Source organism: Cryphonectria parasitica, assembly GCF_011745365.1.
Source record: "Cryphonectria parasitica EP155 unplaced genomic scaffold M406scaffold_3, whole genome shotgun sequence".
NCBI classification, from domain to species: domain Eukaryota; kingdom Fungi; phylum Ascomycota; class Sordariomycetes; order Diaporthales; family Cryphonectriaceae; genus Cryphonectria; species Cryphonectria parasitica.
This window is the reverse complement of record NW_024468911.1, coordinates 1,190,436-1,207,285: the sequence shown is the minus strand read 5'-3', so window position 1 is coordinate 1,207,285 and position 16,850 is coordinate 1,190,436. Positions and strand designations below refer to the sequence as shown.

Genomic DNA, 16,850 nt, shown 5'->3' with positions numbered 1-16,850 from the left:
TGGATCAACTGTGGCGGTCCAGGTGGAACTGAGTCGGGTATTCTCGACTCGACTGACTATCTTCGTGCATAACTGCAGGGAGAGAAGTACGAAGGGATACAACAAGGCGGCTGCTGGTGATATGTGCTAAATACTAACGTAGGGATCAAAAGATGTATCGAAGAGGTCTCGAGGCTACTTCGACAAGTAAGACAGTTTGACGTTTTTAGCAACAACCAACGATTACTTGAGTCGTTCATCATACCATACTTTTGTCAAACTCGTCATGTCAGCTTTTCTGGTTTGGGTGGGTCATTGCTCAGGCCATCTTATACAATGTACAGCTGGCAAGACTTACATGGCATTTCCCCAATGAGGATCCCGCGTTGTACATACAACGGGTCAGAAAGTCAGACCATGCTCGGGAGAAATCGGGCAATGCTGGAGAGAAAGAAAAAATACGATATAGGAGTTTCCAGCACGAATTTCAACGAAAATAACGATAACCATCAAAGAAGTGAGAGTTCTGACGGACCCACACAGCCTGTAGCAACACGACTTGCCCGTAGGCCATGTCGGGGCGGTTCCGAACGGAGTTCCAGTGCGGATACGCCCCCTTCTTCGCCCCCTTTCCTCGTCTGCATGCTATATATGTGTCATCACGACTCGTAGGTCTAGACCAAAGGTCGTCGCGAGACATGCTCTTCTTAAAATAGAGACAACACATGTTGTAACCATTATTGTAGCGCAAAACGAACGAAACTTATCTGCGAGTCAAATACTACTGACTCTGATGAAAGGGCATTCACAACAATGGACGAAGCCGAGCATACGGAAGAATATCGTCCAATGTTTGGCTCCACCTTTCTTCTTATAGAGCCCCTGGTACATTCGCAAGAACATTCTTGACGACCTCCTTCAGCTCCCTCTCGTTCAGCTCATGCACGCCCAGGAGCTGATTATCATTCACCGCAACGTCCGCTCCAGCGTCCTTCCCAAAGGTAACTCGAAAGATGAAGCCTGCAATCGCCGAAAAGTCGTTATTGCCCTTCGTCATTGCCTCGCCCGACTTCTTGGCGGCATCAAATGTGCTGGCTTCTTCGATCGTCCACTTCTTACCAGGGTTGAGGTCCTGGACGATGGACACCAGCTGCTTCACTGTAGTAAGGGCAGTATATGGTTAGCCCAAGCGCGTCGGCGACGAGGGTAGACAGATGGCCATGACCGCCACCATATCAGGACATGGGAAGGGGGTCATTTACTCACTGGACACTGCAGCCTCTCTCACGTACACCGTACGATTCTTTGTCTCCTCTGGGTTCCGCAGCACACCAACCACAGCCTGGCCGATCGCAGCCAAGCTCGTCATGCCAAACTTGTGCTCGCCCCCATCCCACAACGTCGCCTTTCCCTGGCCGGCGTCTAGCAAAAAGTTGTGCTCCAGACCCCAGTCCAGAAACGCACCGTTCGACACGGTCGTCCAGCTCAGCCTGTTACCACCGCCTTCCTCGTCCCCTCCCGCCAGAGCGCGCAGCCTATTCTCGATCCCGACCTTGCCCACGTAAATAGGCAGGGCGCGCTCCTTGGGCCTCTCCATATCGGGGCCGAAGCCCGACGGGATGAAGCGCCGCACCGTGCTGTCGGGCAGGCTGGACGCGGTGATGAGGGCAATTTCGGCCTGGGCGCCCTGGGCGTTGAGGGTCGACACGACGGCGTCCTGGCCCTTGAGGGCGGATGCGAGGGCGTCGGGGGAGTCGAAGTCTACTACCACCTCGTGCGCGTTGCTGGGGAGGTTGGTGATCTTCCCTGGTGTGCGCACCAGGGCGATCACTTCGAAGCCTGCTTCAACGAGGACAGGCAGTACCGCACTACCGAGGGCACCGTTTGCCTTGATGTTGGTTTCAGTTGACGAGTCCATGTGAGTCTAAGGGAATCATCGCTGTGGACTTACACCTGCGAGAGCGACCTTCTTGATGCTGTACGACATGGTGAGTGAAGGGATGCTGAACAAGGTGATGGGGTGGGTAAGTGTCTGAAAGTTTTGATTCGTAGTGTTATGCTATTCTTCGAGTTCTTCACGTTGATATATTCACATCAAACATGCGCAGGTATGCTTCAGTACATATACATATATATACATCCTCCGCCCTCACACACCGTGGGCAGACAGAAGCCATCAGAATTATCGTACCCTTCAAAAGAGGCACGTCCCTCATCCTCGTCATGTGGAATCATTTGCGTCCAGATAGATCCACAACCTACAAGTTTTATTCTAAGGGCGTACTTAGATGCTCTCAGCTTGCGAAACTACTTGGAAGGACCACGGCACCGCGTAATGCAAATTAGTCAGCCAACACCAAACCATTGATGCGGGTCGGATTGGCGATGCTTTGAAATATGCAAATCGTCGATCGGCTCATACGTACCACCTCGCCTCGGCCTTGGCCCAGTTCCGAAGTCCGCATGATTATGTTGGCTAATCAGATGCTCTCTTTTCTTTCTCTTTTCTTCTTACTTTTTTTTTGGGGGAGGGGGGGGGGGTGTTCAAGTTTGTTCTCACCTCCAAGGAGGTTTGTCTAGGTAAGAAGAGCTAGAGAGTGAGTTAGTAGTCACGGGGGAAATTACTAATCACGATTTAAGATACTATTACCAAAGCAGAGATGGCCCCTTGACTTCACCACGGCCTGTATGCAAACACTTAGACTAAAACTCTAGGTGATCACATCGTGTGTCGAGTAAACAGAATTCGATGAGCTGTCCGCCTAGCATTTTACACATACAACATCTCAACTTGGTAACGATGAAGAATCCTCGCTCATACTCGTCATCAAGCATGATGTCCTCGGCCTATAATGACAACCAACATAATGAAGGGCGTACTACCTGGAGTCTCTATGAAATGGACCAAATTTTACCTCTTGTCCTTAGCAATTTCGACCGTCCCGGGCAAGACAGGCAATTCACTGCTGCACAAGCCTACAGAGCTGTTGCTTTCTCATTGTATGCTGGAGCATGTAAATGTCCGCAGCTTGGAGGAGATCCAAATGCAAAATCAGGCAGGTATTTGTGCATGTCATATTTGATGTTGACCTCACTGCTATGTCTAGCCCATCCAGGAATGCTATTTGGTTCATTTTGAAACCAATTATGTATATAGACATTGGCTCGTCAAGCCTAATTGAGATATCAATATCCGGGTCTATGTAGCACTTAGTTCTGAAAAAAGCACTTAGCATGCTTATGTGCTGCTGTTTTGGCCCTCATCAAAGGCCCTCGGGGACAATGTCTCAGGTTGATGTTCGCTGCTATTTGATATGTACATGAAATGATTTCTGATTTCTTCGGATTGTCTGCTAGATATCGCGCTCTCAATGTATCCCTGAGGCATTGAGACATCGGTGCTTCTGGTCAGGTGCCCCTGGGGTAGTCGTGGATTTGTTCAGGCTGAAAACTGATTGAACGACAAGAACAGCACAGCCACAGATCAAAGCTTACATAGGTATATATTTATATGTATCAGCCTGTCATACTTTACACTGGTGATAGTCCAGAGTACAAGAGGTTCTAGTATACTTTACATTTCTTTCCAGGATGCAAGGTCCTACATTATCACTGTATCTCATACCCGCCAGTGTCACCATGGACAAAGTAGATACAACCCTGTTGGCTACCACCTGTGAGTATATTCAAGATGAAATTGCAATACACTCATTTCCAAAATCCATAACCGTGGAACCGGATGGTTTACTTTGGATGACATCTTCCATCCAACAGCTTAGCAGACACCTGAACCGGCTCAGCAATGTTTGAGCCCTTTTGGAAAAGACCTTCGGAGACACCGAGACATCCATCAGAGCAACCTAGAGAAATCATCGGCTGCGCGCTGGCTAGTCACCCTGTCCTAGAAGTTAAAAGGATATGACCAACCCGCTCTTCGCTGCGGATATGATGATAACCGGTCCTCGACAGTCACCCAAGGGTATCCTACAATGCGATGTGGCTGAGACCTCCGAGTCCGGCATGACCTTTTGATGATCCACGCGGTCGTGTCAGTGCAAAAGACATTTCTGTGTTTCCCGTGGTGTGGCGGGCTCCAGACAGGTCGATCTGTATGCCCAGCCGGGATACGAATGAGCTATCACTGATCACGAGGGATGTGGACCATTGTGTAAGCAATGTCTGACCTCCTGAGATGCAAGTCTGTCTGTCAACAAAAGAGTCAGGGCTGATTGCCCTGGGCACTGTGTAGCATCCAGTCAGAAACTACTCGATGTACGCGTTGACCTGCTGGGAATGGTCCAGCATGATGGCTGTAGTGACGCTGTTAGTGAGAAGTGTATTGATTCAGTTCCTGCAGAATTTGTTGTGCCTACCACCTTGCTGCAGAGTCTGCTTCCAAGGCCTCCGCCTGATAAAAGCATCAACCTGAAGTTATTGCCAAGCCCGCATGGCCTTCCAGACTGGACGGGTCCGATGATTGTTCTGTTACTATTGCCAAATGCCCTTTTCACGGATAAAAACTCGCTTGATCTGACATGAAAGGATCGGCATACCAAGAGCACATCTATTGATAATACCCGTGGACGACAAGACTGCCAAGGGTGAAGGTTTGCACTGGCTTCATTACTCTCCAACTAGTATTGAACTCTGTATTCTATCACGACCCACCGACATGTTACGTAGTATGCACTTGATTATGGGTAAGAAAAGATTTTCTTCTTTTCTTCGTGAGAGTGAGATGGAGAGCGGGTTGAAAAGTTAAAGTTCACGGCCCCTGGCTAGGGATACTTAACTTGAAATGGGGTAAACTTGGCTGACCCATCGCCTCTCACGCCCTGACAAGTACCTTTGCATACTATCATTACCTACTACCTTGGCAAGGGGGATGAAAAAGAAAGGTATGGTAAAACTGTGCATGAAGGAGCCAAAGCCTCTTTTCGTCAAGGTTCAGTCAGCATGCCACGTGTTTGCCCGCCCCCCTTGTTTCTCTGTCAATAATTCCGGCACGGAAAGAATCCGCATGTAAGTAGGTCCCTGTTGATCTAGCCGCTTACAACTCTATACAGTACCTAATTATGCACATTACAGTGATTAGATTAATCCAGGGGACATGTAAGCACTAACAGTGCCGTCCTAAGCCGGATAGATGCTGGTCAGGTTTCTTAGGGCCACGGCAAGGACGAATACGAGTGCATTTGCAAGGAGATTGGTGACTTTGCCTCTGACAACAGACATGAGAGATGGAAAGAGGCTTCTGGTCTTTGTTTCGAAATATTTATGCTTCATTAAATTGTATTGGTTTTTTCGGTGGTATTTTTTCTTAGTCTCTTTCTTCTGGTTGTAACCTGTTTTTCCTTCTTCGTCCTTCTGTCACGGTAGGTAGGTGTCAATGTCTAAATCATGCATGCCAACCAAAGATTCATCCATTCACACTTTCTCAAGTCGTAAATTGTAGCACCTTCGTGCAAGATATTTCCCCGTACATGTAATCATGCATACATAGATTTACATCGAAGGAATCATGACCCCCTCAAAAAAGTTACAGAGCAATGGCGGCACCCAGGACACCGGCGAAGACGGCGCCCACAAGACCAACCTCACGGATGGCCGCGCCAGCCGTGGCCACGGCCGTGGCTGAAGAGGACGACGAGGTCTTGGAGCTGCTGGAGGAAGAAGAAGAGGAGGAGGTGGTGGCAGCGGCGGCGGTGGTCTTGGAGGAGCTGCTACCGGTCTCGCTGCTGCTGCCGGAATCCCCGGTGGCGGACGCGGTGGCAGATGCCACGGCGCCGTCCGAGGTGCACACGGGCAAGGAAGAGGCGTCGCCGGCGAGCTCGGTGCACTCCGCAATAGCGGAGCTGATCTCAGAGCTGTGGGCATCGTACCAGGAGAGGACCTCGGACGAGTAGACGCTGTAGTCGGAGGACAGCGAGGAGGGGACGCTGAAGCTGCACTCGTCGGTGACGTAGGCAGTGTAGGCCCACGACTCGAGGTCGGCGGCCGGGGTGGGGAGGTCCGTGACCATGGACAGGATGGCCTCGGTGGCGGACGCACAGCCGGGGTCGGCCGTTGCCGTGTCGTAGTCGGTGTAGTAGTCGTAGTCAGAGTCGGTCTGGCGGGCCTCGACACGGCGGATGGCGCGCTCGGGATAAGGAATCTCCAAGGCCTGCATGTTGGCAGACACGGAGGTGGCGGCGGCGAGAGTCGCCAGCAGGATGCTTGAGGAGTACATCTTTGGTCCTTGGGGGGTTTGATGGAAAAAGGGAGGTGAGAGTTGTTTGAAGTGGGAAGAGGTCACGATGGTGATATGAGGTTATCTCGAGAGATCAGGGGTCGACCAAACGCGGACAGGAGTGAAGACTTGACTGGTGTGTAGAGACCAAAGAGAGAGAGAGAGAGAGGGACAGCCTCCTCAAGGACGGAAGAGGAGAGGCAGAGATAGTCAGTATTTAAATCTTTCACGAGAGCAAACAAAAATAAGAAAGAAATTAAGGTTGGCGCTGAGCTCTATCCTGTAGAGCCACATCCTGCCCAAGATACCAAGCTAGGATGGCCAAACATCCCATCCGGTATGATGCTAGGCAAGATGGGTGGCTGCTCCGCCAAGAAGAAACCAGCGGCTCATTTCACCAAGGCTAAAAGCAGCATAGCCGCACCCCGCCGAACGCAGGACTGACCCAGGCCTGGAGGGCTTGCCCAGTGTGTCTGGGTAGCTAACATCCCATAATAGGGGCACACCGGGCACGCACGCATTATGAAGGATTGGCTAGTGGCCAACGAGAGATTGGCCAGCTAGAAATGGGCTTCAATGCGACTTCCGGCTCCTAGGGGCCGCCTCCCGCCCTCAGAATATGTCAGGGCTGAAGCCTGAGCTGACAAACCGAGGCCATATTAGCCAATTAGAAAGACGAACAAAAGAGAAAATAAGACCAAAAAGGTGATATACTAAGTACGTAGTACAAACATAATATTACCCGCCACTGCCTCTGGAGCTGTCTTGGGGATCGTCGAGCTGCTAGGAAGAACCAAGAGAACTCCTGTTCAGCTCCATCTGAGGCAGCAGCGCACCCTGTGGTCATTGGCTGGCAGCCGCACGAAGGATCGGTCTGGGATATACGGGTCCTCGGCTCTCAGCCTCAACCCAGCTGGGCAATTCCTGAATAAAGGAGTAGAGAAGGAGAAACCCAGCCTGAGTTATTCGCGATTAGCATGGCACTGTACCATTAGAAGAGCCAAGATGATAGCAGTGTCTTCTTGGTACATGGTAAGATTAAACTTAAGGTTAGCCTTCAGCCTCTTCGGCTCGCTCTCGCAAAGATCAATAAAGAAAAACAGAGACATACCCATAATAGTAAGATTGATGGTGTGGGCGACACCTAGGCACAGGTCATCGTACCCACCCGCCTAGGCAGCAGCTCGTGACTCTTGTCTCGTTTGCGTGCGGTGATGGGTACGGACTACAACAGTGACCAATCTCCACCGCTGGCTGCCACGATCACCACAGTTGGCGAGTCATGCTGACGAGCAGTGGGGCGGACGCCTTTCTAAAGACAACAGTGGACGGCCCAGCAGCCGCTGGGAAGACAAAGCGCAATGTGCACTGCTGTGCCGCGGGGCGAGGAATCGCGAAGACAAGCAGGGAGCTGGGCAGGGAGGCCGGTTGGGTGGATAAAGGAACGAATGAAGGAGGAGAGGAGGACAGGGCCTTTTTGTCTGGAGAGTTTGGGGCTTGGAGCCCAGCTTCCATAGTCTCGGTAAAGGTCTAATCCAGAAAAGGGCTAGTAGATATGTGCTGTGAGGTAGCCAACCGACTTGCTCCTGCCGTTTTTGCTGCTGCTGCTGCTGCTGCCATTCCTAAGCAGTTGGTGGTGCAAAAACCATGACACTCACTCTCACACATCATGTCTCTCATCTTACATTCATTCCATTACACATTCCAACAAAACATCAAAAGTTGACAATCAGATGAACAGCAAAATGATCGAGCCCGGGATCGAACCGGGGACCTTGTCGGAAGAAGTCCACATGAGATTGTGAACGACACGTGATAACCACTACACCACTCGACCATGTGCACTGAGCTCATTATGCAATTCGGCAGTCCAACTCATACTATATTCAACTTGTTAGTAGCGAGTACTTTTAACGGTGCCAAGGGTCGATACTGCTATCTTGGACAATTCCAAATCGCGATCATGATCAAATCAAGTTCTTGAGCTTTCCTTCACTTTCAACACTCATCTCGTAGGGGCTGGCTGTGTCCCGCACGCAGTAGGCGGTTTTGCTAACTATTTCCAGGTGTACTAATGGTTGTGGGCGCAGCTGGTGTTGTAATACAGAGAGGACAATTTAGGCCCATTGGTCGGAATCGGAGGGCAGATGCACTATAGGCAACACTTGGTGGTACTTGGCAGCAGCCATCGACCCCTGGTGAGGAGTGGGATCAAGGTTGAGTCAGCCTGCAATATGCCTTCCAGCTAGACTTGAGGCTTTGAAAAAGCCACATAGTTTGTCCTAAGCCAGGGATGGCCACTTCTACGCCTTTCAGCTCTCAACCTTAGCTAGCCTTGCCTTTTCTCCTCTTCCTCTTTTTCACCACACGTACATTCTCCCAATTAACTGCTCAATTAGTCATTCCGGCATCTGTGGGAGTTCCTTGTGGTGTGACCCTTGCATACCTGATAGGCCTCAAGGAAAATCGACCAGCAAATAGCAGAGCGCCCGATTCTGAACCTTATGCAACCTGAACAGTGAATTTTCCACACCGCGTGCCTATGGACTGGAACTAGTCTTACGAGAAGTATTGAGCAGACTGGGACTTGCCTCCAGGGCTGGCGTGGCGTCTGTGAAGTAACCAATGAATACATCATACCGATTTTGTGTGTGGGCAAAAAGATTGCATTGCTGAGCGCTGAAGAGAAAAGAGAAAGGAAGAGAAACGCCACGAGGCCAGCTATCTGGGGCTATAAACAGGTCTGGCTGTTGGCTGGCTGGAGGGGCCGTGCACGGCCCTGGGCCAGTGACTCACTGGCCCTCGCACAGATTTCGCAGTGAGGCCGCCACTGCCAACGTGCTTGGTGGTCAATAAACGCTCCTCAGACCGCGTCCATTTCATCAACATGAAAGCCCCAAAGGAGGTCAATTCACCAGACTCAGACTCCTTTCCACGTGCTGTTGTATTATGGGCAGCAGGACCGTTCTATCAGGGCGGGAGAGATTTGGTTTCTTCACTGCACATCAGGCGGCACATTGATCGGCTTCTATACTACTATACAGCGCGACAAGGCCGTCGTCCCATCATCAGGTTTACAGCAGTAAGAGTCTTGTACTCAAGTATGCTTTGGCGCCTGGAGTTTGTTTGTACTAAAGCCTCAAAAGATCTCCAATGTAGCTTATAAAACTGAAACACGCGGGTTTCTCATCGTTTCTTTTGTTCGGCCGCGCTTAATGCCTGTATTTGGGAAGGCGCATGGATATGATGAGGAGGTCTCACTGTCCGTCAAGCTCAGCTTGTGCCTCTCATATTGACGGCTAAAAGACACAGAGAACGGTACCATTACTCTCCTTTGCCGCCGGACACAATCCGGCTCTTGTACCTCCGTCCCGACTCAAAAGACGAGAGCATCTCCTACAGCCTGGTTCATCCAATCCATGACCTACCCGAGTTCAAGGCTCTTTCCTACACCTGGGGTAAGCCAGGCAAATCTATTCCGGTTGCTTGCGATGGCCTCTCGTTGTCCATCCAGCCCAACGCTTGGTATGCTCTTGCACAGCTCCGCTCGAGCGAGATAGTAAGACTGCTTTGGGTAGATGCTGTCTGTATAAACCAGAAGGATGTCCAAGAAAAGTCGACTCAACTGCAGCTGATGGGATGCATATACCCAGAGGCGGCGAGAGTACCGTTTTGGCTGGAGAACGGGATACCCGAATTCAACCTTGCTTTTGACTTGGTGCGCTCCCGTTCAAGTTACTGAGAAGCCGTTTCAGCCCTCTGCTGCAGATTCTGCAGCGTTTTAACTTCTCTGATTCAAGGCGCTATATCAACAGAGCATATTGGAAGAAAGCAACTACGTGACATTCCTTAATTCAAATTGAACTCCTTCAATAAATGGCCTCGATCCGGCCCCCTTATATTCTTTTCTACTTTCCCTTCTTTAAAGCTCTCGGAAAGAGGGGATAAGGCAAGACGGAGATCTGGATGGAGAGAGAAGAGCAAGTGTTGAAAAGAAAGAAAGAAAAAGGGGTTGCTTGCTTTCCAATGTTTAGGCTGATGACAAATTGTTTTGCTCATGAACCAAGCTTCGGATTAAGCTAATCAGTACATCAGCTACTTCATGCCTTTTTGGCATAACCTTACAGACTTAGTATAGCTGCCCGTATACGATGAGCTAAATGCTTGTGTTTCCTAGATGAAGCTAATCTTGTGTAAACCTTGAAGCAAACACTCTGTCATCCTACAATGTCTTTACTTCGTCTAGATGTAAAGACTTTGGACGTAGAAGACTACTGTCCCGGGACGATGACTGAGATTTCCCTCTCAACATAGATCTGTGGTAGAAAACAAAATTTCACAATCCTGCGATACTAAAGACAGCAATATCCGTGTGATCAGAAGTCTTTGCTATAGTCAAGAGCAGTGAAACGTACAGAGAAAGAAGAGCAGAGAACAGATTTCACCCTCAAGTTTTCGACTACTGCCTGTGATGCAGGTATACATCATGGGAAGGCATCCAGAACAGGCCATTACGCCCTCGCTGAAACCAAAGTATCGACCCCCTTCCCAGCCTTCCCAGAGCCCATCTTTTCTCTAGAATTTTCCTATTTGCCGAAATAGTTATGATTTCATGTGTAATCATGAATGAAGAACTCGTCAAGAGAGGAAACAAAGAAATCCGATTGTCCGCCCTCGTTGCCCTTCCTGTTCTTGTTCCCTTTACCTCTTGGCTGGGAGTGCCTGATCAAGACATGACAGCACCTGGCAGAGAGCGTATTAGCTATATTGTTTCTTTCAATTCATGTTTGGGTCATTATGGCCTGCGCGCCGACTTACATCACTGCCCAGTGCGCCCTGATTTCCTAGGTATCTGGCCATACCCCTCACCAGCTCAATCTGCTCGTCCACCGTCAGCCCCGTGATGGCGGTCTCGATGACCCCACCTAGCGAGACCTTGTATGTCGCAATGAACGAGTGGTAGTACAGGAAGGTGAAGAACCCCATGATGAACTGGCAGTCCATACGGTCCGTCATGCCACCATGGCCGGGGATCGAGTGGCCAAAGTCCTTGATTTTAAAGGTCCGCTTGAGACCCGAGGCGAAGAATCCGCCAAACGGAGCGATGAGAGACGCAAACGTTGCAAAGATTATGGTGTGGATTTGCATCGGCTCTATCGTGACGCTGAAGTGCGTATTGGCCGGCAGAAAGACGAAGTCAGGAAGTTCGTAGGTGTAAGGAAGGAACACCGGGTTCGGATTACACTGTAGGCCGGTAAAGACGTTCGCGCCGAAATCCTAAAAGAGAAGAACATTCAGCCACTGGCCTCGACAGAGTCTCCCCAAGATTTTATCAGCTTACCGTCACTGGACAGATGAAATAACCGCTGCGCATCATCAGCTTCGTCAGGCCATAGCCGAAGATGATGGTCATCACCCAGGCGCCCACGAAGCCTTCCACTGTCTTCTTGGGCGACAGTTTAATAAGCTGTGTGCGGCCGAAAGTGATACCACAGATGTACGCGAAGATGTCGTTTGTAATGACGAGAGCGGCGGGCAAGAAGAACCATATCAGTCCTTCGAAGATGTTGTTCATAATGAAGTGCGCCTGCACCACAATGATCAGGAGCGCCATGTGCGTCCAGGCGAACTGCGTGAACTGGAACTTGAGGTGGCCCGCCTTCAGGGATGCGACGAAGAAGACAAACCCTGCAACATCAAATGTCAGTCTCCCGCGGACTCGCATACAGCTGTGCGACTACAAACGCTAGGCGAGCAAGGCACCTGCCGGTGACAGCGGACGGACGTACCAATGATGTAGAGCATGAAGCTAATGAAGCGGTGGTGTGTGGCCAGAGGTAGTAGCATCTTGTCCACCAGGACCACATGCTTGAAGTAGTATATCACACTCTCTCCATAGAGGAAGTACATGGTGGTGGCCAGCCAATACCAGTTCAGACTCTTGGTGGATCGGAGCTGTCGGGCTTTCGTGGGGACGCTTGCGATGGCGATGACCTCCTTGAATGAGATAACCTGGACGACGGTGATGATGAGGATGATGTAGATGTGGCCCATGAAGAGGGCGGCGAAGAAGCCCCCAATCATGATCAGGGTCCATATTCCTCGGGTGATGAAGTTTGCCTTCTTTTTCTCGTACTCGGTCTGTTGCGTCTCGCCTGCGTCTTTCTGCGGGAAGAGGGAATGTCTCGTTAACATGTGTCTTTCTTCAAGGTCCCAGCGCTTAAAGTCCCCCGAGAGGGCTGGTGGCTTCTCACCTCTGCGATGTCTTTCATCTGAGGCGACATCCTCGTTCTCGTGGGAGAGCCGTCCTCGCTCGCTTCCGAGAAGCTGGTGCGACGACCATCCAGGCTGCCATTGCCCTTCTTATGGGAAAATTTGACGCCTCTACGTCCGTTCCCCATCTTGAAATTGTCTTTGCTCGAAGCTGAGACTTGCGCGACTGGTTGTTGGCCTCTTTGTCCTTGCGCCCAGGTGGTAAGTTCGAGAGGTTAAATTTGGGCTGGAGGAATGCGGAGTCGTCGGAAGGGGTGGAGGGTTCGGTGGTCTGCTCAAGATGACATTGCTCGGAAGAAAAGAGGAATGAAGAATTACGCGAAGCTGATAAATTCCAAGTTGGATTCCTTCTGTGATCGTGTGTAATAGCAGGAGCAGCGCGCGTTCTGTTCTTGTCGTCACAGTGACTGGTGGGTTGGATTGAAATCAAGAGAATGCAGTTGGGCCGCGCTCGTAGGCTTAGTTGCAAAAGCATGTTCAGAGAGAAGTGGAGTCTTGCAAATTGGGGCTTGTCAGCTACGTCACGTCCCTAAAACCTTAGCATACAGAGGCAGCAACTAACCCTAGTAACCTTTGCAAAAAAAAACCAACCAAAAAAACAATTATAAGTCATCGGTCAGAAAGCACTTTGGCACAGTTGTTTTCGGTGTAATGCAAGTGTTATATATTCACATATATATGTGTGTATGTGTGTATATATCTTATTTTTCTATTTATTGAAAGAAAGAAAAAACCCCCCAAAAACCATCAGGTTTCTGCTCTTTTGGATTTGGGTATCTCGCAGCTCCTATGACATATCTGCCTTGAGGAACATAGAAACATGGAGGTTCAGGGACATTTATGCCTCTAAAACTCCGGGAACCTCGGAGCAAATTGTCAGCAGATACTTCAGATATTGCTCCAACCTTGGTGGCAGCCTCCATCCTGCCTTTAATCAGTCTGCCTACCTGCATCTGTAAACAGAGGGCCAAAGTGGATGACTAGAAAGAACTCCTGGAAGCTACCAGGTAATGGGGTGAACCAGAAGTTTCACCAATGTCTACCTCAAGTGACTCTTTTAGGATCTCCCTGCCATCCAGGGCGTGTAAAGTAAAGAGCTTGGCAGGCCTAGCAAGCCCCAGCTCCCCATTTTTGCAGAGCTTGCAGGGCCTCCAAGCTAGGCGGCACACCAGGCTCCAGGGTGCTAAGGTTCACATGTGAATGTGGCACTGCACCTTGTCACCCGCACCTTATCACCCTGATAAGGAATCGTGGCTTGAGTTGTCTCTGCATTCTCAAGGCTTTGGGATGTTTCGTTTTGCTCCGTCCCAATCTTTTGGCTTTTGACTTTCAGCAACCTCCCTCCCATCAAGCAATACCTGACAACAACATTTTGCCGTTGATCCCAAGCATGCTCCTGGGTCGCTGCTCTTCTATGTCAGGATCTCTCTTGTGTTTGTTGGTATCGGCAACTTCTGGATGCCAACCTTCTTGATTCTCTTTACGCGTCTTGCTCACGGCTTCCTTGTTCGCAATCTGGCCGAGCAAGCACCTTAGTAACGACAACACTTCACATCTCACACACTTCGGGCTTTCGTTCTTGACCTGTCAAATACAAGGATCATGTCTCCAAATGGTCCCAGGTCCTTACATGCCCAGCGGCCATCAAGCCCTCCTCCCCCACCACCAGCTGATGATGGTCCGAAGGGTCCCAGCCCTGGCAACATTGCGCTGTCAAACCAGTACAGATTTGAGCAGAACATCCGCCGGTTGCAAAAGGAATGTGGATGTGATCCGGCCAGAGAGGACTCATATAGGATTCAAGGTGTTCAGCTGATCGATTCCGTCCGCCAGGCTCTGCGCCTGTACGTACTTGGCTCCCAACCACTGTTCCTGCTGGTGTTTTCGTCTACCGTCAAATTGTTTTCGAGACTGACCCTTGGTTGCTAGGCCCGTTAAGACCTTCACGACTGCTTGCACGTACTATCACCTTTTTCGCCTCTGTCACCGCGACGCAGAGTACAACTACCAAGATGCCTCCCTTGCCGCCCTATTTATGGCATGCAAGGTGGAGGACACGATCAAGAAGTCGAAGGAAATTCTCTGCGCAGCCAACAATATTAAAAACCCAGACCATCCTGCATCCCAAGACGATAAGGTGCGCTGATGTTTGTTGCTGCGAGAGATCTGAGTGTCACAAATGTTGATCGATTTTGCACAGTCCTTCGAAAGCCCGCACAAGATTCTCATCGGTCTGGAGCGGCACATCCTCGAAACCATCGGCTTCGATTTCCGAGCTCGTTATCCACAAAAAGTTCTAGTTAAGATGGTGCGCTACGTGTATCACCCCGATGTTGCTCGAGAAGTCATTCCCATGGCCTACGATATATCGATCGACATGTACAAGACATTTGCGCCCATCAAGGCCTCGACCTTCACCATGGTGCTGGCCATCATCGAGCTGGCGGGCCTTCTGAACGGCCGGGACGTTGCCAAGATACGCTCTCTCGATCTTGACAAATACCATACCAACCGTACCAGCATCCTAGAAGTGATGCTGGATCTGTTGGATTTATATACCCAGTTCAGCAAGTACACCGACGTCGGCATGAGATTTGAGCTGTCCAAGTTCATCGACATCAAGATCAAGCTCAATCAGGAGCTCGAAAAGGACGGGTCTTCACTGCGCCGTTTTGACATCTGGTGTGAGAGGTGCGACGATGACGAGAAGATCAAGTACCCCATCACGCCGGGCTCTGCCACGTCTCCTGCGATTTCGGGATCATGGCCCGGTGGAAAGCTGTCCAAATCGGGAGAAGAGACACCAACAATGCGCTTTGTGTACGACGTGGAAGAGGCAAGGAGGGAGAGGGACACCAACAATGAGTATATCAAGGAGGAATACGAGGATTACGAGATCGAGGTGGAAGAGAAGATACCAGAACCAGAGCCGCGCCAGCAGCATCATGGTCGTGATCGTGGTCGCCATGGGCCACGCAACCATCACGATTCTAATTGGAACCCATATCCGAGAAACCGTCATGACCGGCATCACAAGGGGGGCCGGAAAGGTGGATACTATTGATGCATGGATGGACAGCGGCGCCTCTCTCGGCAAGTCCAACAGGTGAATGCATGGCAGCATGGAAGCGGATGATCTTGGCGGCAGCATTCTTTCTGATACCTCAGCGGCTCTCGCGCACAGATTCTTGCTGATACGGGGTCTATCAGATCTGACTGAGCTCACAGCCTCTCAGGTTGCGCCGCGCAAAGGAGGGCTTTTCTTGGGATGGCTGCGAGATTGACAGCTTCCTTTGCCGATCATACGAACCATGGTTTCCTCAGTGGGGAAAACCAAAGAAGAAGAACAAGAGAAAGGAAGAGAGAAAAAAGAAACACGGACGGAGCCGTTGACTTTCCGTATGGTAATATGATGGATGGTCACGCCGTTCACACAGCAACCACGGATGATAGTTTACACGACTGGATGCAGTCTCGGGGGTTCATTAGGAGACCGAGGTCACACACACACACACACACACACAACAATCCCTTCTGCGGCCCACTATGATGTGAAAGTTTACTATCACAATTGTGGTTACGAGGTACCACTGTGTACTATGCTATGAAGAGTAAAATTGGGTACCCTGGTCAGGTTCTGTGGAGCTTTATTCGCTGCGAGCCCCTGGTAGTTGAATGGACGGATACCATCGAGAGGGTACAACAGCACACAAGACGCATGGGCCACGAAGGACGCGACTGGGGTGACCTTTTTTTTTTTCAGTACGAAACTATAGTACAAGCATAATGCGATCCAGTATGTTGTCGGTAACAATTGACCCAGAGCTGAGGGGGGGGGAAGGGAGGTTGGACGACTCGGTCACTGGTCAATCCGCTTCAATGCTGGACCCGCCTCTGTTCTGTGCAAAGAGGTTTGTCCTGTTCGGCGAACCGGAGATAATCCGGTGCCTGGATGACTGGCAGTGTTGCAGGACGCGACCCACCCGGAGAACATTCCCTAGGCATATTGGTCCGGATCGGCAAGTCTGTTCCCCGCAAATCTACCCCAGGTTTTCCAGGCCACCGGACCTTGCTTGCCCCAGCGGAGTCACCCCCATTAGGCACTCGAGTTGCACACTGTCGGAGTCAGCAGATAGAATCTATTGGAATCATTGCCCGAATGGGATAATGCCGCTCAATAGCACGCGTCCCGTGTCCTCTCACCGTTACTTGTTGACCATGTCCACCATTGTCCCCTCAGAAGGCCCGATTCTCCTTTACCTCGGGTTAGCTAGCAGCTTGCCTTCGCAAAGCTGGGGCTATTCGGATGAGGAGAACTTGGGGAAGGGATCTCTTCAATCCCTCACGCAAGCTTGGCTAAGATGACAAT

The 16,850-nt window shown here is 50.5% G+C and overlaps 6 protein-coding genes and 1 non-coding gene across 7 annotated transcripts; 4 read left to right on the top strand and 3 right to left on the bottom strand.

Moving 5' to 3' along the window:
- Positions 1 to 850: 850 nt before the first annotated feature.
- On the bottom strand, positions 851 to 1,897 carry M406DRAFT_252359 (NAD(P)-binding protein; the record flags this gene model as incomplete). The annotated part of the gene is made up of 2 exons (XM_040916837.1): positions 851 to 1,137; positions 1,246 to 1,897. The coding sequence occupies 2 exons, from the start codon at positions 1,895 to 1,897 to the stop codon at positions 851 to 853; spliced, it is 939 nt and encodes a 312-aa protein (XP_040777928.1).
- Positions 1,898 to 5,248: 3,351 nt separating this feature from the next.
- On the top strand, positions 5,249 to 5,838 carry M406DRAFT_355422 (uncharacterized protein; the record flags this gene model as incomplete). The annotated part of the gene is made up of 1 exon (XM_040923165.1): positions 5,249 to 5,838. A coding segment is annotated over exon 1 (309 nt), but the record flags the coding sequence as incomplete, so codon positions are not given.
- Positions 5,839 to 7,954: 2,116 nt separating this feature from the next.
- Positions 7,955 to 8,045, bottom strand: M406DRAFT_t36. Its single transcript has one exon. It is a non-coding gene; the product is annotated as a tRNA-Val (tRNA).
- Positions 8,046 to 9,533: 1,488 nt separating this feature from the next.
- Positions 9,534 to 9,896, top strand: M406DRAFT_243733 (HET-domain-containing protein; the record flags this gene model as incomplete). The annotated part of the gene is made up of 1 exon (XM_040916227.1): positions 9,534 to 9,896. A coding segment is annotated over one exon (363 nt), but the record flags the coding sequence as incomplete, so codon positions are not given.
- Positions 9,897 to 10,966: 1,070 nt separating this feature from the next.
- Positions 10,967 to 12,898, bottom strand: M406DRAFT_97727 (uncharacterized protein; the record flags this gene model as incomplete). Its single annotated transcript, XM_040926375.1, has 5 exons — positions 12,463 to 12,898; positions 11,998 to 12,373; positions 11,550 to 11,896; positions 11,027 to 11,485; positions 10,967 to 10,981 (listed from the first exon to the last, which is right to left on the bottom strand). The coding sequence occupies exons 1-5, from the start codon at positions 12,607 to 12,609 to the stop codon at positions 10,967 to 10,969; spliced, it is 1,344 nt and encodes a 447-aa protein (XP_040777925.1). The 5' UTR covers positions 12,610 to 12,898.
- Positions 12,899 to 14,176: 1,278 nt separating this feature from the next.
- Positions 14,177 to 15,383, top strand: M406DRAFT_221168 (uncharacterized protein; the record flags this gene model as incomplete). The annotated part of the gene is made up of 3 exons (XM_040915584.1): positions 14,177 to 14,325; positions 14,411 to 14,618; positions 14,682 to 15,383. Coding segments are annotated over 3 exons (1,059 nt in total), but the record flags the coding sequence as incomplete, so codon positions are not given.
- Positions 15,384 to 15,563: 180 nt separating this feature from the next.
- Positions 15,564 to 16,290, top strand: M406DRAFT_101844 (uncharacterized protein). The gene has a single exon (XM_040914972.1). It carries the CDS (start codon positions 15,750 to 15,752, stop codon positions 16,029 to 16,031), a length of 282 nt encoding a protein of 93 aa, XP_040777923.1. The 5' UTR covers positions 15,564 to 15,749; the 3' UTR covers positions 16,032 to 16,290.
- Positions 16,291 to 16,850: the final 560 nt, after the last annotated feature.

What these genes read in the sequence shown, in the direction of transcription:
- M406DRAFT_101844 (XM_040914972.1), top strand. Translation starts at nt 15,750, where the DNA reads ATGGCTGCGAGATTGACAGCTTCCTTTGCCGATCATACGAACCATGGT.